At 38.1% G+C, this 27,785-nt stretch overlaps 1 protein-coding gene across 1 annotated transcript in view; it reads right to left on the reverse strand.

Annotated features, from left to right (window-relative positions):
• Nucleotides 1-2,746: 2,746 nt before the first annotated feature.
• LOC124870293 (zinc finger protein GLIS1) overlaps nucleotides 2,747-27,785 on the reverse strand; it is a 62,316-nt gene continuing 37,277 nt past the window's right edge. Inside the window, exons 3-9 of the mRNA XM_047368887.1 lie at nucleotides 25,122-25,283; nucleotides 22,261-22,374; nucleotides 18,921-19,047; nucleotides 15,609-15,765; nucleotides 3,486-3,622; nucleotides 3,306-3,404; nucleotides 2,747-3,171 (exon numbers count right to left, since the gene is read on the reverse strand). Of these exons, the coding sequence (XP_047224843.1) occupies nucleotides 3,029-3,171; nucleotides 3,306-3,404; nucleotides 3,486-3,622; nucleotides 15,609-15,765; nucleotides 18,921-19,047; nucleotides 22,261-22,374; nucleotides 25,122-25,283 (939 nt within the window). The 3' untranslated portion in view covers nucleotides 2,747-3,028. The remainder of the gene's footprint in view (nucleotides 3,172-3,305; nucleotides 3,405-3,485; nucleotides 3,623-15,608; nucleotides 15,766-18,920; nucleotides 19,048-22,260; nucleotides 22,375-25,121; nucleotides 25,284-27,785) is intronic.

The raw sequence follows: 27,785 nt of genomic DNA on the forward strand, positions 1-27,785 counted from the left end.
ATCCATCCAGCCTGACAGATACTGGAAGGATCTGCAGAGAAGAGTTGGAAAATATACCAGGCTTCCTACAAATTTCCAACTAAAAGTTCCTTTTGGGCATTTGAAGCACTTTTACTTTGGGTTTTATTATCAGCATGTTCGGCAAATGATTAAACAACAACATTCCGAGTATGGCTTCGATTTGTGATTATATCACAGCGTTTCTTGACATCTGCAACAATGTGGATCAGCTCTATTTAATTATTTTTAGGGCTAGGATTGGGCTTATATTGTGTTGTATAAAAATCCACAAATTTGGCATAACAATTCCTTGGCATCTAATTTAAACCAGGTTTAAGAACCACAGGTCCAGTTTAAAACCTCGATGAAGAAAATAAGTTATCTGGGATTTCTGTCTGTAACCTAAAAACCAAACAATCAATGAGTATGGAAAAAAGTCTGGTTTTGATGTGGTAAAGATAATAATAATAATAATTTAAATCAAATTCTATCCTTTTACAGGCATTTTAAAACTGTGTAGGAACTCTGAAATACCCTGAAACAGGCGTGACAAGTTTGTAGAGACATACCCAAGAACACATCAGGCTGTAATTACCGCTAAAGATGATTTAACACATTACTAAGCCATGATTGTGAATACTCATAAAAAGCAGGATTAACAAGTGTTTACAACATAAAAAAAGGCACATGGTTCTAAAAAGCTGGTTTTGCCTAATCAATATGGGGTCATTAAGAGAAAACATCTAGAATAATCTTTAAGGTCATTGGATTGTGTATTTTTCAAACAGGTGGAAATATACCTTTCATGGGTCAGTCGTACAAAATAATGACCTGATACTCCCTAATGATGGATCACTGAGTGTCTAAAATACAGACAACATGATTTAATGTTTTGTTTGCTTTTGATTCTCTTAAAATAAATCTTTTGTTAAGGTTTGACAGCCATTCTTCTTTCAGTCATTCACACATTTCTTTTAGCTCTAAATAGTTACTGACCTCTTTTATAATCTATTGGCAGTTATTCATTGACCCCAGCTGCAGAAAATATGTGTCATACTGCAGTTTGTTGTGTTGTGCAAGCAGAAACATTCACAATAGTTGAGATTGGCATAGGTGAAGGAGCAGAGATGAATATGGAGCAAGTATTGTAGCTCGTTTCATCCAGATCACAAATGCTTTGGTCATCTCTGAATACAAAGTTCGCTGCTATTTACAGTGCCTTGCGAAAGTACTCGGCCCCCTTGAACTTTTCAACCTTTTGCCACATTTCAGGCTTCAAACATAAAGATGTAAAATGAGAAGAATCAACAACAAGTGGGACACAATCGTGAAGTGGAAGGAAATTTATTGGATGTGTCAAACTTTTTTAACAAATAAAAAACTGAAAAGTTGGGCGTGCAATATTATTCGTCCCCTTTACTTTCAGTGCAGCAAACTCACTCCAGAAGTTCAGTGAGGATCTCTGAATGATCCAATGTTGTCCCAAATGACTGATGATGATAAATAGAATCCACCTGTGTGTAATCAAGTCTCTGTATAAATGCATCTGCTCTGTGATAGTCTCAGGGTTCTGTTCAAAGCGCAGAGAGCATCATGAAGACCAAGGAACACACCAGGCAGGTCGGAGATACTGTTGTGGAGAAGTGTAAAGCTGGATTTGGATACAAAAAGATTTCCCAAGCTTTAAACATCCCAAGGAGCACTGTGCAAGCAATCATATTGAAATGGAAGGACTATCAGACCACTGCCAATCTACCAAGACCCGGCCGTCCCTCTAAACTTTCATCTTGAACAAGGAGAAGACTGATCAGAGATGCAGCCAAGAGGCCCATGATCACTCTGGATGAACTGCAGAGATCTACAGCTGAGGTGGGAGAGTCTGTCTATAGGACAACAATCAGTCGTACACTGCACAAATCTGGCCTTTATGGAAGAGTGGCAAGAAGAAAACCATTTCTCAAAGATATCCATAAAAAGTCTAATTTAACGTTTGCCACAAGCCACCTGGGAGACACACCAAGCATGTGGAAGAAGGTGCTCTGGTCAGATGAAACCAAAATCAAACTGTTTGACCACATTGCAAAACGATGTGTTTGGTGTAAAAGCAACACAGCTCATCACCCTGAACACACCATCCCCACTGTCTAACATGGTGGTGGCAGCATCATGGTTTGGGCCTGCTTTTCGTCAGCAGGGACAGTGAAGATGGTCAAAATTGATGGGAAGATGGATGGGGCCAAATACAGGACCATTTTGGAAGAAAACCTGTTGGAGTCTCCAAGAGACCTGAGACTGGGACAGAGATTTATCTTCCAACAAGACAATGATCCAAAACATAAAGCCAAATCTACAATGGAATGGTTCACAAATAAACGTATCCAGGTGTTGGAATGGCCAAGTCAAAGCCCAGACCTGAATCCAATCGAGAATCTGTGGAAAGAGCTGAAGACTGCTGTTCACGAACGCTCTCCATCCAACCTCACTGAACTCCAGCTGTTTTGCAAGGAAGAATGGGCAAGAATTTCAGTCTCTCGATGTGCAAAACTGATAGAGACAAACCCCAAGCGACTTGCAGTTGTAATTGCTGCAAAGGGTGGAGCTACAAAGTATTAACGCAAGGGGGCCGAATAATATTGCACGCCCCAGTTTTCAGTTTTTTATTTGTTAAAAAAGTTTGACACATCCAATACATTTCATTCCACTTCACAATTGTGTCCCACTTGTTGTTGATTCTTCACAAAAATTAGAATTTTATATCTTTATGTTTGAAGCCTGAAATGTGGCAAGAGGTTGAAAAGTTCAAGGGGGCCGAGTACCTTCGCAAGGCACTGTACTTCTGTATATTGGTAGCAGATGTCCTGTTTTGCTCAATCATGCATGTCAGTTTGCCCGGAAGTCTCCCTCTCTCCAGTTATTTGTGTACAATTAAAGAAGAATAATCCTGGAATGACACATATTGTACAATAGATAAATGATCCTTTATGCTGCATTTCACTTGGTCTTTATAGACATTATGTTCAGTTTTTCATCATGAATCCAAGTAGATGGAGTAGATCTGACTTAGGCAGCGGTCCACACCTCCACTCTGAAAGAGGAAGCTGTCCTCTGGGCATGGAGATGAGGAATAATCATCCTCAACTTGGCCTTGCATGTCCTGCAGCAAGTCAAACCCTGACAGAAGGAGAACAGAAGGCTCAGCCATTGTGATTCTGTCTCAATGATGCACAATCACAGCAAAATGTTCTTGTTTTGCTAAACTAAAGCTGTATAATTCTCAGATGATTGGATAGAGACAAATATCTTACCTGCAGAGTGAGAGGCAGATGGGTTTGTGAAGTAACTGGCAGGTTCAAAGCCTCCATTGCTAACTGGAGGAACCACCTTTCCCTCTTGATAGCCACATTCTTGGAGAGGCACAGAATAGCAAACAAAAGTATTAAACAGAAGCATTTGGCGTTTCCTGAATGTAACTAGGCTATCAATACCTGGCTGGTGCTGCAAGAACACTGACTGCTGATGACTGAAGGTTTTCTGGAAACCCTGGAGCTGAATGTCACATCTTTTTGAGGAAGAGCTCACTGGTCGCTGCTCAGCAGACTCAAACATGGGTGTCGATCTTTGCCTAATAAAACAAATTATGCTTACATTATTCCAAATATTAATATTCATGTAGGTTACTAAAGTACATCATCCTTCCATGCATCTATTTTCTTCTGCTTATCTGGGATCAGGGTAACAGGTCCAGCAGGGAAACCCAGACATCGCTCTTCCTAACCTGATCAGATGCCTGAACAATCTCAGCGCACATCTTTCAATGTGGAGAAGCAGCAGCTCTATTTGAAGCTTCCCCCAGAAGACAGAGCTCCTCATCGTGTGTCTAAGGCTGAGTTCAGCTTGTATCCGGGATCTTGTTGCTTTGGTCATGAACTATCTCTCATTACCACAGGTAAGGGTCAAAACATAGACTGCAGTAAATCAAGAGCTTGTCTTTTTGGCACACCTCTTTATCCACCACAACGGACCGGATCAGCGCCCGCATTACTGCAGACGAAGCCCAATTCCACCTGTCCATCTCCCACTCCATCCTTCCATCACTCATAAACAAGACACCTAGATACTTTATCTCTTCTGCTTGAGGCAGAGACGGACCCTCAGCCCAGACATTGTATTCCACAGGTCATATCTTTGCTTCGTGGTTCTTTGAACTTCTTAAGGGCATGATTTGCAGCGTACACTGGATCGGTTTGCAGCTCAATGTGAAGCAACCGAGAGGCCCATGGAAGCTCTGGAGGAGCTCTAAAGATCCATAGCTCAGGTGGGAGAGTCTGTCAACAGGAGAACTATCAGCTGTGCACTCCATAAATATAGCCTCAATAGAAGAGTGGCAAGAAGAAAAATGTTAAGACCATAGGAAGTCGTGTTTGCATTTGCCAAGTAGAAAACATGGCTAACAAATGGACAGAGTGGTTTTCAGGTCAAATGTGTGGATGAAAACTAAAACTGCACATCACCCTTGAACAAACTATCCACCTTGGTGAAACACCATGAGGATTATGCTTATCTTCACCATGGACTGAAGTTAAGCATCAACAGTGCTAGAGTTGATGGGAAGATTGGTGGGGTTAAACACAGGGAAATCCTGGAAGAAAACCTGGTAGAAAGTAGAAAAGACTTGGGACGGAATCAAACCTAAACATACCGCCAGAGATATAGTCAAATGGTTTCGATTAAAGCATCTTCGTGTGTTGTTAACTGCCAGCTAGCTGTAGTTTTACATTACGCATAAAAGAAGTACATGAGATAGGTGTTGTGCGAGTTGCTTTATAGTGGTATTCCATACATTAAAGCCAAAATACCAAATTACTTTGAATTACCCATTTCCTGTAGATAAACACAAGCACTTTCACTTATTTCAGCTTTAAGTTAGCTTAGCCTTCACCTTTCTGTAGCTAAACTGAAACATCCAGGGTTAGCTCACCTAAAATCACAGAAAGACATTTTTAAAATACACAAAAGCTAATTTAAAAAATCCAACTAGTCCTTTAAACCTAAACATCTGATGGTTAAGTTACCTTTTAGGTACCCTAAAATGTACCCTAAATAGGGTACATTTAGGGTCAGCTAATTTTGTTAATTTTAGTTTAGCTTTAGGTTAGCTTAGCTTTAGCTAAGCTGTAGCTAAGGCCAACCTTATTTGTGGGACTCTAAAACCTCATGTATGTGAATCACATCGCCAGAACCTCAACGGTCCCTTTATGTAGTAAAGATTTGGTCGTTAAAGTCTCATTGCCAGTTATTACAAATGCTTGATGGCAACTGTTGCCACCAAGGCTGGCACAATCAGTTATTAGGTGCGCATTTACTTTTTCACATTGGGCAAGGCTGATTTGGATGACGTTTTCTCCATTAATAAATTAGATCATTGCTTGAAAATGGCATTTTATATTTTTATTTGTTTTATTTGTTTTCTTTGTTTCCTATTAAAATTAGTTTTGTGATCTAAAGCATGTAAGTGTCAGAAAAAAAGCAAAAACAGGAAAAAAAAAAAAGTGGGAAAATATTTTTTCACAGCACTGCATATTGATAAATTTATTGATTAAAGATTTTGCTTCCCAAAATGGGGTTGGACTGAAATACACCTCTTTTATTAAACCAACCTGGCATTTTACATGATGTAGAAAACTATCAATCATCTTTTTTCTGAAGAAACACTTTTAATCTACAAACAGCATGGTATGTAAAAAGTGTTTTCCACCTCAGAGAGTGTAATGTTAACACCCCCTGATGATTTGTGCAGAGCTGTATCCGTTGCTGCAGAGCAGGAATGTGCTGACTGTGCACAAATAGTCTGACTCAACATGGAAACAAATGAGTCAGTGCAGCCAGTTCGACTAGAAGGAAGAAGGGAGCTGGATATCTCAAAGGAGATATGCACCTGAATCCCCCTATCCCCCAGTATGGTATTTCAATCCCTCTCTTCAAAGAGTCCCAGGACTCTACATTTCACGAGTCCTGGGACCTCTCCTGGATGATGTACTGTAGCATATCCATTCCTAGGGAGCCGAGTGGCCTTGTTTTCTGCTGGGAGGGTTTTAGTGGGGTTCATAAACAAGCTGGACTTTGTCAAACACTCGGATGGCTACTGGCCCAAATACAGTCTATATTTGCATCTGACCAGCTGTAAAAAAAAAACAAATATTTAGAGATTTCTTTTCATTTCTACCATTTATCATCCTCAGAGCCCTTTATTATGGATTTACCACGTCAAATGCTTTTACATTTAATTTAACAGCCTCTGCTTTCAGTGGACAAACCCAATAAAAGCCTAAATTAATCAGAAGGGCTTTCTGAAACTCGAACTGATATAAATCACAGATGGCTGCGGTTTCTTGAGGTAATAAAGACCAGGCTTTGTATACGATTATGTAAACAAAGTAGGCTTTGATATAGTGGGACTGTTAAATGCGCTGCAATGACTCTAAGCCCCAAAAATCCAGCACGTCTCTGGATTCCCCTCAGTGGCCCCTGAAACTTCAGGGCTGACCTTGGCTATAAAAGTCTGCTCCACAGCTTACATTCCTGTAACGATGCAGCAACATAGCTGAGATGTTTCAGCAGCGCTGGGCTGATGTGTCGCTTTGCGGCCGCTGTTCCCCAACTACTCCGATGCATAAGATTAAGATGGTATGATCCCATGTCTGAGAGCGCGCCTGTCAGCAGGACCTTAGGAAAATGGGTCCTCTGATCATATATTATCAGCTAACCACACTCTTACTCAGTTTTTTCTTTCTTTAACTAGAGCCAGCTGTCGTACATACTGTATATCTAGAAGAGGAGTGGGCAACACTTTGCTTTTAGAGCCTCATATTGACTTAATAACAACATTTGAAAAGTAAAACTTTAAAATGAAATATTGGCTCAGTATGCTGTCCACTTTTATCATCTTTCAATATTGTTAACTCTTACAGTTTTACTTCCCTTACAGTAAATTCTGGCTGCCCATATTACTTAGCAAATTAATATATATATATTTTTAATGTTTTTAAGATCTAGTGTTTAACTTATGGCAAATATTGCATTTAAGTACAATTGAAAGGTAGCTCCCCCTTACAGTTTCTTTTTGCTTTTCTGCCATACAAATATTTCCGGTCATCAACAAATTTAAATATCTGAGCAAATAAATAATAATTCATACAAACTGCAGTGGGACTGCACGGTGGCACAGTTGGTAACACTGTTGCCTTGCACAGTCCAAAGACATGCCTTTTAGGTTGATTGGTCTCCCTAAATTGACCTTAGGTGTATGAATGAGTGTGTGCATGGTTGTTTGTGTGTTGCCCTGCGATGGACTGGCAACCTGTCCAGGATGCACCCCACCTCCCGCACATGGACTGCTGGAGATAGGCACCAGCTTCCCCGCGACCCACTATGGAAGAAGTGGTATAGAAAATGACTGACAAACTGCAGTTTTGAAATTATGTTTACATTTTTTTTATGGAAAACAAGAGCTATCCAAGCCAGCCTGGCCCTATGTGAAATCGAGAAAGACAGTAGTAAACCTTCATAAGAAGTGATTGGCCTAACAAAATTACTCCAAGATCGCATCCAGGGGGTCATAAAAGAAGGCAGAACAACATCTAAAGCACTGCCAGCCTTACTTGCTTTGATTAAGGTGAGTGTTCAACAATAAGAAAGAGACTGGGCAAAAATGGCATCCATAGGTCGAGTTCTAACGTGAAAACACCTGCTTACCAAAAATAGACATCTCATCTTGCCAAAAACATCTTTGTAATCCTCAAAACCTTTGGGCAAATATTCTGTGGTCTGACAACACTAAAATTGTGTACATGTGGTGTAAAACTAACAGCACATCATACCGAGAGTCAATCGTGGTGGTAGTAGTATGCTGGTTTGGGAGTACAGGTCCTTCTCAAAAAATTTGCATATTGTGATAAAGTTAATTATTTTCCATAATGTCACAATGAAAATTTAACATTCATATATTTTAGATTCATTGCACACTAACTGAAATATTTCAGGTCTTTTATTGTCTTAATATGGATGATTTTGGCATACAGCTCATGAAAACCCAAAATTCCCATCTCACAAAATTAGCATATCATTAAAAGGGTCTCTAAACGAGCTATGAACCTAATCATCTGAATCAACGAGTTAACTCTAAACACCTGCAAAAGATTCCTGAGGCCTTTAAAACTCCCAGCCTGGTTCATCACTCAAAACCCCAATCATGGGTAAGACTGCCGACCTGACTGCTGTCCAGAAGGCCACTATTGACACCCTCAAGCAAGAGGGTAAGACACAGAAAGAAATTTCTGAACGAATAGGCTGTTCCCAGAGTGCTGTATCAAGGCACCTCAATGGGAAGTCCGTGGGAAGGAAAAAGTGTGGCAGAAAACGCTGCACAACGAGAAGAGGTGACCGGACCCTGAGGAAGATTGTGGAGAAGGGCCGATTCCAGACCTTGGGGGACCTGCGGAAGCAGTGGACTGAGTCTGGAGTAGAAACATTCAGAGCCACGGTGCACAGGCGTGTGCAGGAAATTGGCTACAGGTGCCGCATTCCCCAGGTCAAGCCACTTTTGAACCAGAAACAGCGGCAGAAGTGCCTGACCTGGGCTACAGAGAAGCAGCACTGGACTGTTGCTCTGTGGTCCAAAGTACGTTTTTCAGATGAAAGCAAATTCTGCTTGTCATTCGGAAATCAAGGTGCCAGAGTCTGGAGGAAGACTGGGGAGAAGGAAATGCCAAAATGCCAGAAGTCCAGTGTCAAGTACCCACAGTCAGTGATGGTCTGGGGTACCGTGTCAGCTGCTGGTGTTGGTCCACTGTGTTTTATCAAGGGCAGGGTCAATGCAGCTAGCTATCAGGAGATTTTGGAGCACTTCATGCTTCCATCTGCTGAAAAGCTTTATGGAGATGAAGATTACATTTTTCAGCACGACCTGGCACCTGCTCACAGTGCCAAAACCACTGGTAAATGGTTTACTGACCATGGTATCACTGTGCTCAATTGGCCTGCCAACTCTCCTGACCTGAACCCCATAGAGAATCTGTGGGATATTGTGAAGAGAACGTTGAGAGACTCAAGACCCAACACTCTGGATGAGCTAAAGGCCGCTATCGAAGCATCCTGGGCCTCCATAAGACCTCAGCAGTGCCACAGGCTGATTGCCTCCATGCCACGCCGCATTGAAGCAGTCATTTCTGCAAAAGGATTCCCGACCAAGTATTCAGTCCATAACTGTACATGATTATTTGAAGGTTGACGTTTTTTGTATTAAAAACACTTTTATTTTATTGGTCGGATGAAATATGCTAATTTTGTGAGATAGGAATTTTGGGTTTTCATGAGCTGTATGCCAAAATCATCCGTATTAAGACAATAAAAGACCGGAAATATTTAAGTTAATGTGCAATGACTCTAAAATATATGAATGTTAAATTTTCATCATTACATTATGGAAAATAATGAACTTTATCACGATATGCTAATATTTTGAGAAGGACCTGTATTTTGATGCTTCAGGAACAGGATGACTTCCTGTGATTGATGAAACCATGAAAGCAGAAAATCCTGATGGAGAATGTCTGGCTATCAGTTTGTGACCTTAAGCTCCAGAGTTTTTAGGTAATGTGGCAGGACCATAATCCAAAACAAACCAGCAGGTCCACCTCTAAATGGCTAAGGAGTGGCCTAGTCAAAGTCTAGTCGAAAGATTCAAATCGGATTGAGATTCTGAGCCATGCCTTTAAACAGGACATTCATGCTTGAAATCCCTCCGATATGATTAAATTAAAACAATTCTGAAGAGTGAACTAAAGTTGCTCTACAGAGATGTGACTTGAACACTTAATGTTTTTTTCCACATACTCTGGCTATATTTGTTTGATATAAAACTTTGTTTGTTGATCTGAAACATTTAAGTGTGTTTAAAAAATGAAAAATAAAACAAATCTGCAGGAGGGCAAATACTTTTTCAACCTTCTGGCCTGAGAATGTCTTGAGCTCTTCTATCCATGGTAACTGAAGTGTCACTGGGTAGAGGGATGTCCTGTTGTACTTCTCTGTATAGATCTGTTACTTCTGCGACCTGATCTCAGCTGAGCGAAGGTATTCCATGATGTGACCGACTGCCTTCACCCTACTGTTTTTACTTCTTAAAATTATCTTTTTCATTGTGTCAAGGTTCTGCTACTTCTTTCTTTCCCTAAACCTCTGAAAGCAAGCCGCTACACTTTTATAAAGCCAGCAAGGGTAATAAAAACCTATTTTTGTTTGGTTGAGTTTCTTTCGTAATGTAAGAGTTCTGCCATGAAAGATATGTTACGCTTCCTGTACTTCCTATCTTGACTGGTTAGACATAATACGCTGAAAACAACATAGCAATACAGCAGTAATGGGACCAGAAATCAAATCAAGAGAACCTAAACTCCTTGTCTATAGTTTTAACTTGTAACATTTGTGTCCTAATACAAGTATAGTCTAAAAGACTTAGATGTCTACAGTGTTTTATTTTGGCCTTTTCTTTGCATTATTTGCTGTTATTTCAGCTTTTAACTTTATGTTCTCTCTCTTTTCACTTCCTAGAAGCTACGCCTGGCCTGACTCTGAATCTACCTGTGACACCTTTCAGGAGGGTGGCATTGTCCCAGCTTCTGGTGCCAACACCTTAATGCTCACCTTCTACCGATGATCCACATAGCCCTGTCTTTCAGTGTTAAACCCTATTTTTCTCCTAGACATAGCTACTGACTGAGCTTTTACTGTGACTAACTGTATGTGCTCTCTCTCATACTCTCAACTAGAAAACTGGCTCAGAGTTAATCTGTTTTTTCTTCCTAGATGAAACCACTAAAGGAGCTACATCCATTAACATTGACTTTTCCTTCCCATAGAAAGTACTCCTGGATCAGTGCTTCTTTGTTCTCTTTGTGTCTCTGCTTTGTTCTCTCAAGCCCCCAGTCGGTCGTGGCAGATGGCCGCTCACACTGAGCCTGGTTCTGCTGGAGGTTTCTTCCTGTTAAAAGGGAGTTTTTCCTCTCCACTGTCGCTACATGCATGCTCAGTATGAGGGATTGCTGCAAAGTCAACGCCAGTGACCGTCCACTGTCTCTACATGCTCATCTGGGAGGAGGGAATGCTGCAAGTCACTGACTGGATGCAATCTGCTGGGTTTCCTTAGATAGAAAAACTTTAACCAATTTGAATAAATAACTGAATCTGACTGCACTGTTCTATAGTTAGGATTAATTGGAATGTATGTACCTGACATGAAATCTGTATGATTTGACTGAATTCATTTAGTCCATTTTAAACCTTTCACACAATGCAACAGGAAACAACACTCTCCAATTATTTTTACCTCTGCCTTCCTCCCTCCCTGTTGGATGGAGTAAGGGGGAGTCAGGTTTAGCCTAAACCGGCTCAGTTATGGTTGAGGTGCAAACACACCCTCCATTTCTGCTACCTGTATGACCCCTTCTCTTTTCCAATGGTTATAATCAGTCTCACAGAGAGAGGTACCCCCAATACTTGTGGGTTTTAGTATAACAATGGCGACCAGTGGGCTCTACATGGACAAACGTTATCAGTTTATTATTTTACTTAGTACCCCTTCAAATAGCCCATTCTAAAATGGCCAAACTCTAACACTCAGTAGTTTAATCTAACCTACCCAACAACCCCGCACCATTCCAAACCCTTTGTGAAGTGCCTTGAGACGACATATGTTGTGAATTGGCGCTATGTGAATAAAACTGAATTCAATTGAAAAAATGAATTTTCTTTGAGTGGCATCAAGATTTATTCACAAAATGTTGGTTTTCTATGATTAAAATTTTTTTGTTTCATTGCAGGGCATCGAGATTATCCAAGGAAGGCTAACTTACCCCTTTGGGTTTTAGTTTATCCTAGGACGATCCGTATTTAAAAGGTTCCAGTTTGTAGTTTGCTCGCCCTGAAAGTGGTGCAACAGACGCTCACAAACACGTCAAAAATGATGGATATTTAATGTTAAACAAGCATTACCAATAAGAAGCCTAAGAAAGCTTAATTTGTGTTGTAGTTGAGTAAATAGAAAAATATACATGTGTCAAACTTACTCTTGTGTCACTTTGAGTTTCTGCAAAGAAAACTTCTCTTTCCTTCGAGTTGTATACCAGTGTTTCTGTGTGAGGGTCATCCTTTTCACTGCCTCCATCCCACTCTTTTTCCCCTCCACAGCAAAACATACAAACACTGCACATCACAAATACTCTCTGATGGACACGGCTCAATGCAGCCGCTGAATCCTGCAAGTATTAAAGGGGGTCGAAGTGGCTCACTCCAGCCAGAGAAAACAGTCGCCTTGCTATGAGGTCAGTGCGTGATGCTGGCTGGGCTCTGAAGCAAAGATGATTTACGTTCACGTGTTTAATGTGTCGCTAAGTTATTTAGAGAAAAAGCAAAGGCTTGTCTGGTGTTGGTTTTGGCAGGTTTTTGAGTACTATGGGCACTGGTAGGATTAATTGACATTCATAATCTGTAAAGACGTATTACAAGACAGACTGAGCTCAGCTTCAATGAATTTCTGGCTGTGTAACTTTGGAGGGAAATATGTTGTTTTTAAGGCATATTAAAGTCTGCCATGGCCTCTGTATTTCTAACATGTTTACACTTAAAAATTTGTCTCAAATACCATTGGTTTCTATACTGTTCCAAACATGCTGTTTCAATTTTTGGAACTTTATATTAAACAAGAGGCGGTTTCCTTTTTTAGGAAGTCTTGTGCTGTCTTTTAAACTGCCATTAGGCATTCTGGCTAATTAAAAAGCACATTTTGACCCGGGCTTTAAACAAAACAACTCTGAGGTGACATTTTGGGGCATATTCATTTAGGTTTATTCAGCTCAATAAGAATATTAAAAGTCTATGTATTAAATCAAAATAACAAAGTTATAACATAACCTTAACATTCAATGTTGTATAAACAACAGCAAGAATAATTTTGTTTTTCTGCCTTAAAAAAATAATATACATTTTCTGTTACCTCTGTGTTATCATAATCCTGTGGTATTTTGAGGAAGATTATATTAAATGAGAGTCTCACAATGATTGATGCACATATACAACTAAACAACAATCTGATGTCCCAAACTTGGTGTCATTCAGCATGTCATTACCTATAAAGCCATTAACACTAACTATACCCAGCTTCCTTTCTGATTTATTTTGGATTCAGCTCTGCAAAGTTGTAATATTATTATTCAGCCCAAGAAATGCACATTTTTGTTTCCTTTCTCTAATTGGTGGGGGGAAAAAATATAAAAACGTTCCACATAGTCTGTATACAACAAAAAAAAAGCCCCTTGAGGATGGTAAATGACGTAGGATTTCATGAAGTCACTAATTTGTTGCTTTTAAAGACGCGGGCCTTCAGGTTCTTGGATATGCTACCTTTTTAAAGTGCCCAAATAATGAATAAATATTTTCAGGCTATACACAAAAGTACTCAGTGAAAATGGGGGTACTACTTAAGTGGAAAATATATATTTTTTAAATGTGTACATTTCTTTTTATGAATGATGAGGATGTTGAGCTTTAGTAAAGTTGAACCACTTGTTGTAGACATATGTAGTTAAGTTCTGGTTCACTGTAGAAGTTACTACTTTTGCAAGTAGTGTCAGAATAAATAGTTTTTATTTATAATTTATTTATTATGTTTCCTCAAAACACATTTATCAACAAACGTCCAAAACACCACCTGAACTCATCTAAAAACTGCAAATAAGGTAACAAAAAAATGTCAGGATTTTATTCTACTTAGACTTTTAAAAATATCCTGTTTCTTAAAAAAACTGCCATTATCAATCCCATATTACCAATAACGGTAAGTTTACATGCAAAGTTTGAAGAACCCCGGATTTGAGGCCATCATCTCCAGGAACTGAACCTTTGAAGGTATTCAGGTGTATCCTTTTAGGGGCTTTTCACACCTATAGTTCATTTACACTGGTCTAAATCAGTTGTTAAGTTGGCTTACTTGTAACTGTTTCAGTTCCTTTTCACACAGAGAAAACTCAAGCAAACCATAACATGTCACTATAAACTATGTGACAACTGTTTATTGGACAAATTTGTCCAGGACAGGAGAATCAAATGTAAATACAGGAAGCAGATGCAGTGTTCTAAGCTACTAGAAAACACTGAGAATTTAATGTGTTTCTGGGTGCTATTTCTGCTTAAATTATCTAAGAAGGATGCTCAATGTTTTCGAGAAAATATCTTGAAAGTCACATTGGGCTTTATGCTTTACGAAAAAAAGCAAGGCCTTTGTTTATCAGTTGGTGTACTCTACTGCATCCCACATACCCTGCTGTGGGGAGGTGTTTGGCTCTAGCTTACATTGTACACTTTGCAGCATTTACCTGGTTGTTAGGACTTGAGCAACGTAGGACCCCAGAATGCAGACGAGCAGGCAGCATGACGGTAGGTGAAAAAAGATTTAATTAACAAAAACTCACTCACAGGAAGAGGCAGGAACAAAACAACAAACGGGCAGGCAAGACAGGCATGGCATGATCCAAACAAAACATGAGCATGATCTGAAAGCAAGGCATGAACATGATTTGAAAATGATTCCGCGATGAATAACTGAACAGGTGTGTATTTATGGAGCGTGACCAGATGAAATAAGAAGACAGATTAGCTTGGAGCAGGTGAACCAAACAAAGATAATTAACAGACAGAACACAACGTGACAGGGGAAAAACAGAACTTCAAGGATACAAACAAATAGAAATCTAACTAGAAAAACATGAAACCAAAGTATAACCAGAAGCCCAATCCAAGAGCACAACTTAGCAAAGCATTAATACAAAAACTAAAGCATGACCAGGAAAACAAACAGAAACATGATTCAAAAACTGTGAGAAGCATATATGAAAAGAAAAAACAGAAACCAAACAACCCGAAATCATAACACTGGTAGCTGTGTCAGACTGAGGCCGAATCACATTCACACCATAAAAAAAACCGCTCTAGCTTTCGTTTGGAACTGTACCGAGACTACCTCCTCCAAACAGACTCAGTACGGCTGTTTTGGTCTGCACCCTAGTCCATTTAATGTTTTCACATCCACGCAAACAAACTGCACAAAAAGACAAATGTGACAAACTAAAACAAGGTGGGGCAGCTCATAAGTGATAATTAATTATCTATTAGAATTATAAATTTAAGTGCAAACACAGAGGAGCTATTTTATCTTCAGCATAAAATAGCTCTGAATATGAAATGCCAAGAGAAACTCCAACTCAGCTTAGCTGTATCAGGTTTACAAAAGAAATCCCGGCAACTTCAGACTTTGCTAGAAACCACAAGGGTTAAGAGGTAAAACATGTTTTCTCGATATATTTTTTGGATTTGAATGAAGTGAAGATTTAGGATTTCCTCTGGGTACATAATTAAATGTCATTAAAGTGCTCTGTTCTCCTGAGAAAAATCTAAGATAACAGTAAGGAAATGTTAAAATACTGTGACATTTACCATGTCATGCAAGAGGTTTAAACAAAATCAACAAACAATAAAATCAGTTCTGATGTTACACTCACCCATCTCTCATGCTGCCCAGGCTTGTCAGTGAAGATACTGGACTGTTAGCATCAAAGTTGCCCTCCAGGCCTGGGTAACGGGAGCAGCTATCTCCAGATGGTGGCAACAGATCTTGATTTCCACTGCTGTGGGATGAGTTTCTGTTTGAGTAGACACCTGAAACAGAGCCACAGCTATTTTGATATTTTAGGGGATGTACTTAAATTAAACGTAAAGAACATTGGTTCCTAAGGTTTGGGTTCAACGTCATCTGCTGGTAGTGAGACACCAGGGGTCTAAAACTGTTGGTGAAAAAACAAAAATCACATAAAAATTTAAGAGCATAAAGGTTTTGGCTGTGGAACAAATTTATATACTCCAGTGTAAGTATTTCTGTACGTTTTAAATGATGTAGTAAAGACCTAATCCATTATTTAATAAAACTATTTCCATTAGGTGTCAACAATGCTAGCGAATAACTTCTAACTGCTTTAGCTAGAAACAGTATTACTGTTAGCTTTTAACAATGCTTGTGGTTAAATATGAACTGCATTGATTATTAAGTCTTGTTCTGTTAGCTTTCAACAATCTTAACAGTTAACCACTTTGTTACAATAGCCAAAAGCATTATTTCAGTTCACTTTAATGATGCTAACGGCTAACCACTAACTGCAATGTCTAATAATAATATTTCTGTTAGGTTTCAACAATGCTAACAAATAACTGCTTAGTGCTTTAGCTAAGCAAGTGTTTCAATTAGCTTTCAACAATGCAAACAGTTGACTATATTGGCTATTAACTTTACTTCTGTTAGCTTTCAACAATGCTAACAATTAACTGCTAAGTGCTTTAACTAAGTCCGTATTTCTATTAGCTGTCAACAATGCTAACAGTTACCCACTATGCTGCTTCAACATAAAAAGCATTTCTGTTAACTTTAAATATACCATTAACTGTTTACTGCATTATCTACTAACAGTATTTCTGTAAACTTTCAACAATCCAAACAAATAACTGCTAACTACAATATTTACTGTAGAAACAGCATTTCCGCAAGCCTTCAATGATGCACACTTTTCACCACTTACTGCATTCTCTAAGGATAGTTTTTAACTTTTAAGTTATTGTTTTTATTTGTTGTTTTTGTGTGCTGCACTTTAGCCAGCAGCAGCTGTTTTTAAATGTGCTATATAAATAAATTAGTTTTAATTTGATATGGGTAGTATTTATTTTACCTATTTCACCTAACGGCAATAGATAGAAACAGTATTTCTGTTTTAATGATATTAGTTAAGACAATAAGTGTGATAATTAGCACATTAAAAGCTAAAATAGCTCAGCTCAGAACTAAAAGCCAGAGAGTAGCATTAAGACACTTAAAAAAGAGCAATAAAGTCTTAATTAAATAGATCCTGACATGAACAGGGAGCCGGTCCAGAGAGCCCAGCACAGGTGTAATGTGGACATAGTGCTTAGTTTTTGTAAGGCGGTATGCAGTATTTTGTACAGCTTGTAGCCACTGATTTGAAGATTTATCAAGACTATCAAAACAGAGAATTGCAGTAAACCATGCGAGATGTAATAAAAACACAAATCAGGAGTTGTAGGTGGAATAGCTTTCTCTTTAACCTGGAAGGTAATTTGCCTGTCAAATTTAACGTTACGGTAGAAGATCACACTGTTTCTTGCAAGTGAATGAATGTAAGAGCAAACAGAAAGAACAAAAGTAAGCAGAAGGCATCCAAGTGTTATATTAACTGTTAACTGACTGCATTATCTAATAATAGTATTTCTGTTAGCTTTCAGCAATGCTGAAACGGTTCATCGTTAATGATATTGACTTTTTATTCCTTCATGTTTTTTGGAATATTTCTGGATTTCAAAAATCAGCTCAACTTTTGTGAGCTACAAGCCTGAATAGAAATGGCAAGAAAACTCTAAAAAAATTATGCTTTACAGATAAGCCCAAAGTTATTCATACTCCTGACAGATTTCACCCAGGTTTCTTCTGTATTGAAGCACTATTAACATTTTGGATTGGCCTAGTCAGAGTTTTAACTTGAATTTGATATTCTGTGGAGAAAGTTAAAGATATCAATCGAAGCACTCAAACACCTGATCAGCAATTTTGTTACTGTAAAGCCAATTATTTATCATTTATTATTGTGAAGGGTATAAATATTTTTTGGCATGCAGTTTTTTTTAAATAAAATGTAAATAAAAACAGTGTTTCTTTCCAAAATTGATACTGTACTGTTTAAACACATTTTGAAGTAACCTGTCTTATTTCCTACCATAGACAAATGTCTTGAATGAAAGTAATTTTACACCTAAGTCTGTCAGGGTGTGAAGAATTATAATTTTGGGCATAACTGTTTGCTCTTTAAAAAACAGCACATAGAATAAAGAAAAGCAATCAGATGTAAAGCCTTGACATAAAGCACAATGCAAAAATTAGACAATGAAGTAATGAATGTGTATGCCTTTTTATAGCAACACCAATATTTCTTTTTTAATTTGTTTGAATTTCCTACTGGAGATGCCTGGAAATGGTTAACAGTTTTGAAGAAAGAAGCAGACTTCAAGCTTCAGAGCCACCTGTTCAGCCTCTATCAGCCGACTGTTAATACAAAAACATATTTTTTTCATGTTTATATAAAGCTCTGACTGTATCTCATAAGCTGGGTCCTAAACACTTTGAGTTCATGCAAAGTTTATGATAACTATATCTGTCCCCATGAAGACAGCAAAAACACAAACAATTTATTCAGAATAAAGGAATCTTACTCTAATGTTTGTCCATTTTTGATAAGGAGAGAGTCCTCATGGGATAGTTTCAGAATTAAACACTGACACGCTTATTTTACCCTGAATAAACATAGCTCGCTGTGTGCTGTTTGAGGCTTTTCCTCCAAAGTCCTCAGAGTAAAACTGCAAGTAGTCTGAAGTAATAGACATGGACAGCTCTCCTGGACACACTCTCGTTCTCTATGCCAACTCAGCTTCAGTATTCCTGACAGCTTCTTGAGCCGCGTTCAGCCATTGAAGCAGGGAAAAAATAGAGCTTGGCTCAAATGCTGGTGTTGAAGAAGCTGAAAGAGCGGGTGGAGTGAGGGGGGCCAGATTGCTCGCATTCAGTGCCCGGTAATTGGACAAGGTAAACACCGGCACGATGAGCTATCGTAGAAGGAATGAGATGGGAGGGAGCGGAAAAGGAGCAAATGAGGCCATGGGAGAAAATGAAAGAGACAGTTTAAACAGCCCAGGTGTTTGGGTAGCTACAACATCTCTTTGTTGGAGGGTAAACACAGACATTTGCTACTGTTTCATACCTGTGAAGTCATCTAAGGCTGGTAGAGGTGAGCTCTTTTCCTGGTGGGAACAGGCTGAACTGTGGAGATGCTGCCTCGCCAAACAATCGCTCAAAATGTCTGATTCCAACACGGTATGCACACGAGCCTGCAAGTAAGACAAAATACAGATGTTCGTCCTTAAATATGGAGTGGTGCTTTTATGTTGCATGTGAAGGAATGAGAATAATTACAGTGCCTTGCCAGACTGTGCTTTCCCACATTCTGTCACATTATAACCATGAATATCAGTGTATTTTATTGGGATTTTATTTGATAAGCATCTCTATGAATAATCGTGAAGTGAAAAGAAGATTATACATGTTATTCAATATTTTTTCTGAATGTTGAAAAAAAAAAATTTCAGAAAAAATGTGATGTGTATTTATATTCAGCCCTCTGAGCCAAAACTCTGTAGGCGCACATCTTGATGCTATGACAGCAGCGAGTCTTTTTGGCTTTTACACATCAGATTTACACATGTAAAGACTAAAATGTATCTTTGAAAAATGGCTCAAGAGTACTCAGCTTGGATGAGAAGTGTTTATAAATGTCTATTTCTAAATCTTACTCCAGATTTCCAATTGGATTTAGGTTTGGATTTTGACTAGGCCATTTTAACACAGGGGTGAATCTGAATCAAATAATTAGATACTAACAGGACTCTGTAGATACCGATGACATGCTAAGAAGATCATTTAGCCATTTGACTCAGGTGCATTGGAGCAAGGATGCATCTGAAAGAAACAGAAGGCTGACGCTCGGGGTGTAGAGTTTGAGACGCCTGATTTAAATTGTTCCATTGTAGCTCTGACTCCTGTTGGCAGGCGAACATACATCTCAGTCTCCACTCAAGTTTTTGGAGCCTATATCAGGGTTTTTTCCAGGATAGTGCTGTATTGAGATCCATCCATTTTCCAATCAACTCTAAACAGCTTCCTTGTCCCTTCTGAACAAAGACACAGCATAATGCTGCCACCATCGTGTTTCATTGGGAGAAAGGTGTGTTCCGGTTGATAAGCAGTGTAAGTTTTACTCCAAACAAATAATTCAGTTTTGGTCCCATCTAATCAGAGCACCTTTTACAATGTGTTTGTTTATTTCTTACATGGCTCGTGTCAAACAACAAATGGTACTTCTTATAGGTTTCTTTCAACAATAGTTTGCTTCTAACCACTTCCATAATGGCCAGATTTATGGAGTGCATTACTAGTAGCTCTCCTGTCAACAGATTCTCCCACCTGAGCTGTTGATCTCTGCAGCTCCTCCAGTTACCATGTGCCTCTTGGCTGCTTCTCTGATTATTGCTCTCCTTGCCCAGCCTGTTAGGTGGACGACCATGTCTTGGTAGGTTTGAAGTTGTGCCATCCTCTTTCCATGATCAGATGATGGTTTAAATAGAGCTCTGTCAGCCGTTCAAAGGTAGGGATAATAATTTCTAACCTAACCAAACGTCTCCCTGACCTGTCTGCTGGGCTTCTTGGTCTTGGTCCTGTTCACTGATGTTTTCTAACAAACCTCTGAGACCTTTACAGAACAGCTGGAGTTATATTGTGATTAAACTACACCTAGCTAGATTAAATTAACCTATCTAGGGACTTCTGGGTGTGAGTGGTTGCAATGGATTTTAGTTTGGAGCATTAGAGTAAAGGGAGGTGGATACGTATGCACGGCACACTTTTTAGATTTTTATGTGTAAAAAAGGTTTGAGAATCATGTATCATTTCCACAATAATGAGTTTGCGCTGGCCTATGTGTGAAAAATGTGTAAAAGATTATGGGGTGTGAATACTTTTAAAAGGCACTGTATGTAAAAGCTGCATCTTAGTCTTGTCTTCTGATTTTGTTTAGGCTGTGCAGTTCCCATGCCGCTTCAATTCAAAAGGACTGACTTTGATTACATACAGTAGATCAATAGAAAGCACATTTATTTTTGGGTTCTACTGTTCATTTTTCCACCGATATGAGGCCTGGTTCTTATTTGAAGTTGTACTTCAGCCTCACGAGGAACAAAATCCAGAAATCTTGTCAGGCAAGTTATTCCAAGATGTTTAAATAAAATAAAAGCAGCAGAATTTACTTTATTATCCTCAGTTAACAGAACATCCCTGAGGACCTTCTAAAACATTTAACTGACACAGGAGGCTCTCAGCGACTGCCAAAGAGCTAAGCATGTATAATCAGCGAAAAAATTTGCCCAAATCATTGTTTATGAAGATGCAAGCTTCAATAGCTCGGTCACATAAGCTTTAAGAATATTCTAACCGAAGGGAGTTTTTAAATTGAATGTTTATGAAGTTTGCGTTTCAAAGTTTTATTTAGCCCAGAGGGTTTACTGCAGCGCAGGGTGTGTTGGGTTTGTCATAACACTGAAGCCCATGTTGTTCTGTTTAAACCAGTAAAGCATCTGCAACACACCAAATGCACTGTCACTCATGGTCCATAGAAAACAAACAAGGCCCAGATAACGCAGAACAATAGCCCCACTATTCTGACTTGTGTAATAGTTTTGTTGTATTTCATCCTACTGAATAATAAATTTATTTTTCCTTCATGTTGCTGATCTTCATCTCCTTGGCACAGAAAGAAATCAGACCTGCTGTATACCCTCTTGACCTGAAAATGTTTTTTCCCTTATTGAAAGGAAATAATCTTTTTAACCCTTGAGTCCTGTGGTCTGATGAAACAAAAATTGAAGTCTAAGAAGTACATCCCAGCTCTGAAGTACAGGGGTGGCAGCATCTTGTTGACGAAGTGGTATAGCTCACAAAATAGATGGTATGATAAAGAAAAGACCATCAACAAATCAGCCATAAAGTTAAAGCTTGGGTACAAATAAGTCTTCCAAATGAACAATGACCCGTAGCATCCAGCTACATTAGTCACTTAAAACATCTTTTACTTGCCGGAGCTGCTTACTCCTACAAGATTTCACATATGTAATCTTCTGAGATATAAAAAGGTTTATTTCAGCCTCAAATTTTTAATCATTACAGCATAGCTGTTGAAGTCCCAGTAAAAACTTCAGATCTGGTGGAAGCGGTTAAATGAGTAAAAAGGTCAGATCTGTAAAGTGTGTGTGTAAAACAAATAAATAATTTTGTCAGCATTTGAAAACTGTTTGTTTGCTGTTTATGCTATTATGTTTAAGATAGGTTTCCAGTTGATTCCACATGACTACTGTCATAATCTGTGTGCTTTAAACATGCCTCTAAACATTTAAAATCCTGCTACCACCATTCATCTCTATAGAGGTTTTAGTAAAGATGCGTGTTTCTCATGTGGATGATCAGAGAAGTAAAGTGGGGGTAATGGTGAGTACCTTGATCTCCCTCTCCTGCAGGCCTTTGGCAGAATGAGCTTTGACATGCTTCCTTAATGAGCTAGGGTCTGTGTAACGTTTGGTACATCCAGGGATCTGACAGGCATACGGCTTCTGTCAATAAAAACACAACAAGAAAAAACTCAGAAAAATACAAAAGGGGTGCTTCTTTTACAAGATAGGACTGTTTTATTTGCTACTTTATCTTGTAGTTGCTCCTAAATGTTTCATCTTGCCTATACTTGTTTCAAAACCTGTGAACCGTAACGCATGCAAAACATGTCAGTTCATTATAATGTCAAATACATATGTTTATTAACTGCATTACAAATTAAATAATGATTATTTACATGTAAAGGTTTAGGATAAATAAAGAGAATTATGTGCAGACTGCACAGAAAAAGGAAACAAGGAGCAGGTCTTTCTCTTGAGCTGAAAATGCAGCATATTTACCTTTCATCTGAAAGCGTAAAGGAAGGAAAACAAAAGAAGGATTCAGAAACAAACAAATAAAATTTGCAAAGGAGCAGCAAACAATTTATTCCTAGCAGAAATTTTTATTTTAAAGCTTCATTTTTTTGTTTATAAGAAGTCAAATAAAGCAGAAATCCATATAATCAGTGTAGAACAATCAATTTGAATTACAAAAAAACAAAAAGAAACTGACTCTAAGATGCTTTAAGTGGACAAACCACTCAAATAATTTATATATTGTACTCTGTTTAATTTTAAAGCCAACAGTAAGTTACATTTACTGACAGATGGGGCTGCACAAAATCTTGCAAATATTTCATCATGATAACATTAGCGTGTTAATGAATGGGTGAATGAACACACGAATGTTGTTGAAATCTTAATTTCGAACATGTAAACAACAAATGTCAGCAGAAAAACATGTAACAAAAATAAAAATAGGAACAATAAAACAAAAAATAAAACCTTCATATTCAGTTCGAAAAGGAGCAGGAAGAAGCCAATGCTTATTACATCCGACCCCTGTTAAACTCATAAAAATTATGCATTTCATTCTAGAGTATCTAAGTACTTTAACATTATATATATTTCTACCTGTAATTTGTTCTTCATGTCTCAGTTATCCAGTCTAAATCATTCACAAATTACCAATACATCTCCCTCATAGAATTAACAACATGCTCATTAAAAAGTAGCAGATTTAATGATGTATTTAAACTGTGCTTTATTCATGGTTAAATACTTATACAGCAAACAGGTCTTTGAATTTATTGTGGATGTTCTTTAATCCATGTAGGGTCAGGTTTATTTATGCAGGCACAAATATTTAAATACACCACCACTAATATTTGGTTAAATGTTCCTTAGCAACTCGCAGCAAAACCAGGTGCTTTTAGCAAACCTGCCACAGTTCTGGCTGGACATTACACTCTTCTTTGTGCTTTGCGTTATTATTTACACATTGTAATAATTCACATCTAACTCTTTTTAGACACTTAAAAATCCATCCTTCTAATCTATACCCACTTGTTCTTGCAGGGTCGTGGGGCAAGAGGCAGGGTACACCCTGGGCAGATTGCCAGTCCATAGCAGAACTTAAATATCCAATATGCTAAATTAATGCTTGTGTTTACCTTTAAACATATATGCACAGACACAACATAAGTAGGGAATCCAGAAATAAAAATGATGGACAAATGAGCTGAACAAATGAATGACAAAACGTCCTCTCTGCGTCTGAGATTTCTGAACTTCTCAGCTGACGAGAAGAGCAATTGCAGTGCAATTATTACCATATTTATCATTTTATTCCTAGAACACGAGTTAAGCCGCCTTCCTATCCAACCCACTAATGGGCTTGGTTTCCAATTTAAAATTACTTTGTTTGGCTAAGTTAATTAACACCAACAAAACAAGAGAGTGGATGGAAAAAAAGCCACAATTTACAGCAACATCAACAAAAATGATCATGTTCACATGTCAGCTTATTCTACTTGAAGATGTGGAAATATAGAGAATAATTTCCATCATGAAATGCTTTTTAAGCACCAAATGTTGTAGAAACCTAAGGAACACTAGTTTTAATACTCAATAAGCCAAATTCTTCAGGCCCTATGAGTTGGAGTCTTATGTTTATTTTATATTTCTGTGTGCCCTTAAATTATAGGTAATAAAAATCCCTTCATCCTAAAATTACAGCAGCACAATTCAAGCTGTTTAATCAAACTTACATAAAAAAAATGTCAGAGGTTCTTATGTTATATTCTGCAATTACTTACATACAGACAGTCCTTTGCTGGGCCTCCAAATGGCGCCTGATTCTTGATTTGTGACGCAACCGAGAAACCGCCATTAGCCGGTGTGAAACCACAAAAGGGAGGGACAGCCTTTCTGCTTCTGTTGTTATTACAACAGAGTGCCACATCTCATCCGTGTAATAAGAGATCTGATTCGCTCGATTACAGCTAAATCCTCATTGCTTGTCAGCAGGAGTAAAAATAACTGCAGGCTTTAGGAGTAAATCCACAGATTGTCTCCAGTTCAACCGTTCCACTGAACTGAGACTGTATATCTGGCGAAAGGGGAGTAAGAGGAGCAATGGCTCTTTAAATTACACTGGTTTTATATGTGAGTCCTGGATATGCACTCCCAACTATTTTAATTTATATTTATAACATATTTAAAGCTATAAAACAAAGTTATGTGTTAAAGCATATTTGAAGTCCTTTGGACCTTATTTAGAGTCAACTACAGCTTTCGATCATTTACACATGGTCAAGTTTATATAATTGTTTCCTTTTTATGCTGAGATAGATATTTATAGAGCACATTTTATGATTAGTTAAGTAGCACAGCAGTTTATCAGGCGAATGCATGTGTTAACTGACTGTGTCCAGGTGGGTGCGCTGGTGTTTGGCCCGGTCACTGGAGTTGCTGAAGGCCTTTACACAACCTGGGTGTTGGCAGATATATGGTTTTTCTCCTGTATGGCTCCTCAAGTGGATCTTTAGGTTCTCCAGACGTGAAAATGCCTTGGAGCAGCCTTCAAACTACAAAAAAGATTAGGAAAAAACAGACATTATAATATTATAATAATCGTCACACTATTGCATATCTGCCTTTTGTTTCAATGGCATAGCAAGACTTGACAGCATAGGAAGGTAACACTCTAACATCACCTCACTATACATTTGACAAAGTAGCATACACAATTTGTTGAAGATTTACTCACATCAGCATGCTGGATGGTTGAAACTCAAAGTGTGCCTGACAGCCTGAACTACTTTCTGGTAAAATTATCTGACTTCCTTAGCACTCATACAGAATTAAAATTCTATTCCTAATGTAATCTTAAACATGAAAGTAAAAAAAAGCAATGTCCTGGCAAAAATAATGTATCTCAACAGGACACAGCAGGACATTGTGTATTTTTTCACTTTTGATCCCAATACACATGTACTATTGTAAGGAGTAGCACATCAAAACAGACAAACATTGAAAAAGAAATGGCCCATTCCACAGCAGTGCTTGTTGCTTTACATGATGTGTTTAAAATAAAGTAACTGTCTATTAAATCTAATATGTCGGTTAAACACAAAAGCTGCAGTGTACCGACAAGAACACATAAAGGGATTAGGGTCCCTATATTGGGCATAACATTCCTTTAACTGAAAGGAAAGCTGAACCACACTGTTATGGTATTATTAGTGAATTTGAAAACAGAAATTTATATCAAGATCTAATTGCTTTTATTCAAAACAAAATAGCAACAGTAATTACACTGGTCACAGGTTGAATGTCAGCAACATTTATTTATTGTAAAGTTACTAAAGTTAATTTTTACTTTAAAACACAGAAACAATTTCTGCAGGACAGAACGTGTTCTTCCCTATGATCATTAACACTGCTGCTATACTTTAGAACTTGAAGATTTGATTAGTTTCAGACAGTGTTCTTGGTGAAAACGTATCTCTTTGATACAATAACTGATAAGAAACATGATTTTTCTCATAAAATTATATAGCATCTTGTTTGTCCTCATTAAAAAAGATCAAAGCACACAAAAACACGTTATTTTATGGCAATGTTCGAAATTTTCAAATTAAACTCATGTTTAAAAAAAAGTTACATTAAGACGGAAATGGGTCACCATTCAAAACCAGAAAATCGAGTAACCTTTTTTCCTGGATAGTCAACTAAACCAAAAACACACGGCCATGGTGGCTTGTTCTAACAGGACTCTCTGGGCTAAATCCAGACAAGAAGCAAACATCACCATCGGCGGTTAGTTTTTCTTACTTAAGAGTTATAATGACGAACTTTGTAAGGATGACATAAAAATTAAAAAGCACAGTTTATTTGCTTTGTAAAACCACTCATAATTTCTTGGAATAAGGGCTTTGAGGTATGAGTCTAAGAGCAGGAAGAACGACTTTCATCTAAACTGTTTTTCTTCCAGACATTCACTCCTGGTTTTATTAGTTCTCACTAATGACTCTGTAAATGTCACTCACCTCGTTTATTTTGATAAGTCTCTAAGTAAAAAAATATCCCACTACATCATGATGATTAATTAATACACAGTTAAAAACCACCTCAATATAAAAATACAGTTCAGACCACATGTAAACAGATGAAATCCTGAGAAACTTCTTCATTCAAGAATCTGAAGATTTGAGGCTCCAAAGCTGTGAAAACAAACTTGACTTTAACTCATAAATTAACAAAGGAAAATTATTTAATATTTTAAAACAAAACTTTTTTCTTTCACTTGGTGGTTTTAATAACTTATGTACAGTATGCGTATGCAAAACAAACATTTAAAGATTTAATTGCATGACTTGATAACATCTTGACTTTTCTACACTTTCTGTAGCTTCTAGTCATTTTGTAACTCTTCCCTATTAATCCAGATACTCATAGATGCAATGCTAATACTCAAATAAATGGCTCATAAACACATTAAAGACAGTTTGATGTTTCAATTCAATTCGATTCAATTCAATTTCATTTATATAGCGCCCATTCACAACACATGTCGTCTCATGGCACTTCAATTCAGTTGCCTCATACAGATTTCAATTCAGGTACATTCATTCCAATTAATCCTAACTATCGAACAGTGCAGTTAGATTCAGTTATTTATTCAAATTGGGTAAAAAGATTTTCTGTCTATGGAAACCCAGCAGATTGCATCCATTCAGTGACTTGCAGCATTCCCTCCTCCCGGATGAGCATGTAGAGACAGTGGACAGTCACTGGCGTTGACTTTGCAGCAATCCCTCATACTGAGCATGCATGTAGCGACAGTGGAGAGGAAAAACTCCCTTTTAACAGGAAGAAACCTCCAGCAGAACCAGGCTCAGTGTGAGCGGCCATCTGCCACGACCGACTGGGGGTTTGAGAGAACAGAGCAGAGACACAAAGAGAACAAAGAAGCACTGATCCAGGAGTCCTTTCTATGGGAAGGAAAAGTAAATGTTAATGGATGTAGCTCCTTTAGTCGTTTCATCTAGGAAGAAAAAACAGATAAAGTCTGAGCCAGTTTTCAA

This window comes from Girardinichthys multiradiatus, chromosome 6 (assembly GCF_021462225.1).
Source record: "Girardinichthys multiradiatus isolate DD_20200921_A chromosome 6, DD_fGirMul_XY1, whole genome shotgun sequence".
NCBI classification, from domain to species: Eukaryota; Metazoa; Chordata; class Actinopteri; order Cyprinodontiformes; family Goodeidae; genus Girardinichthys; species Girardinichthys multiradiatus.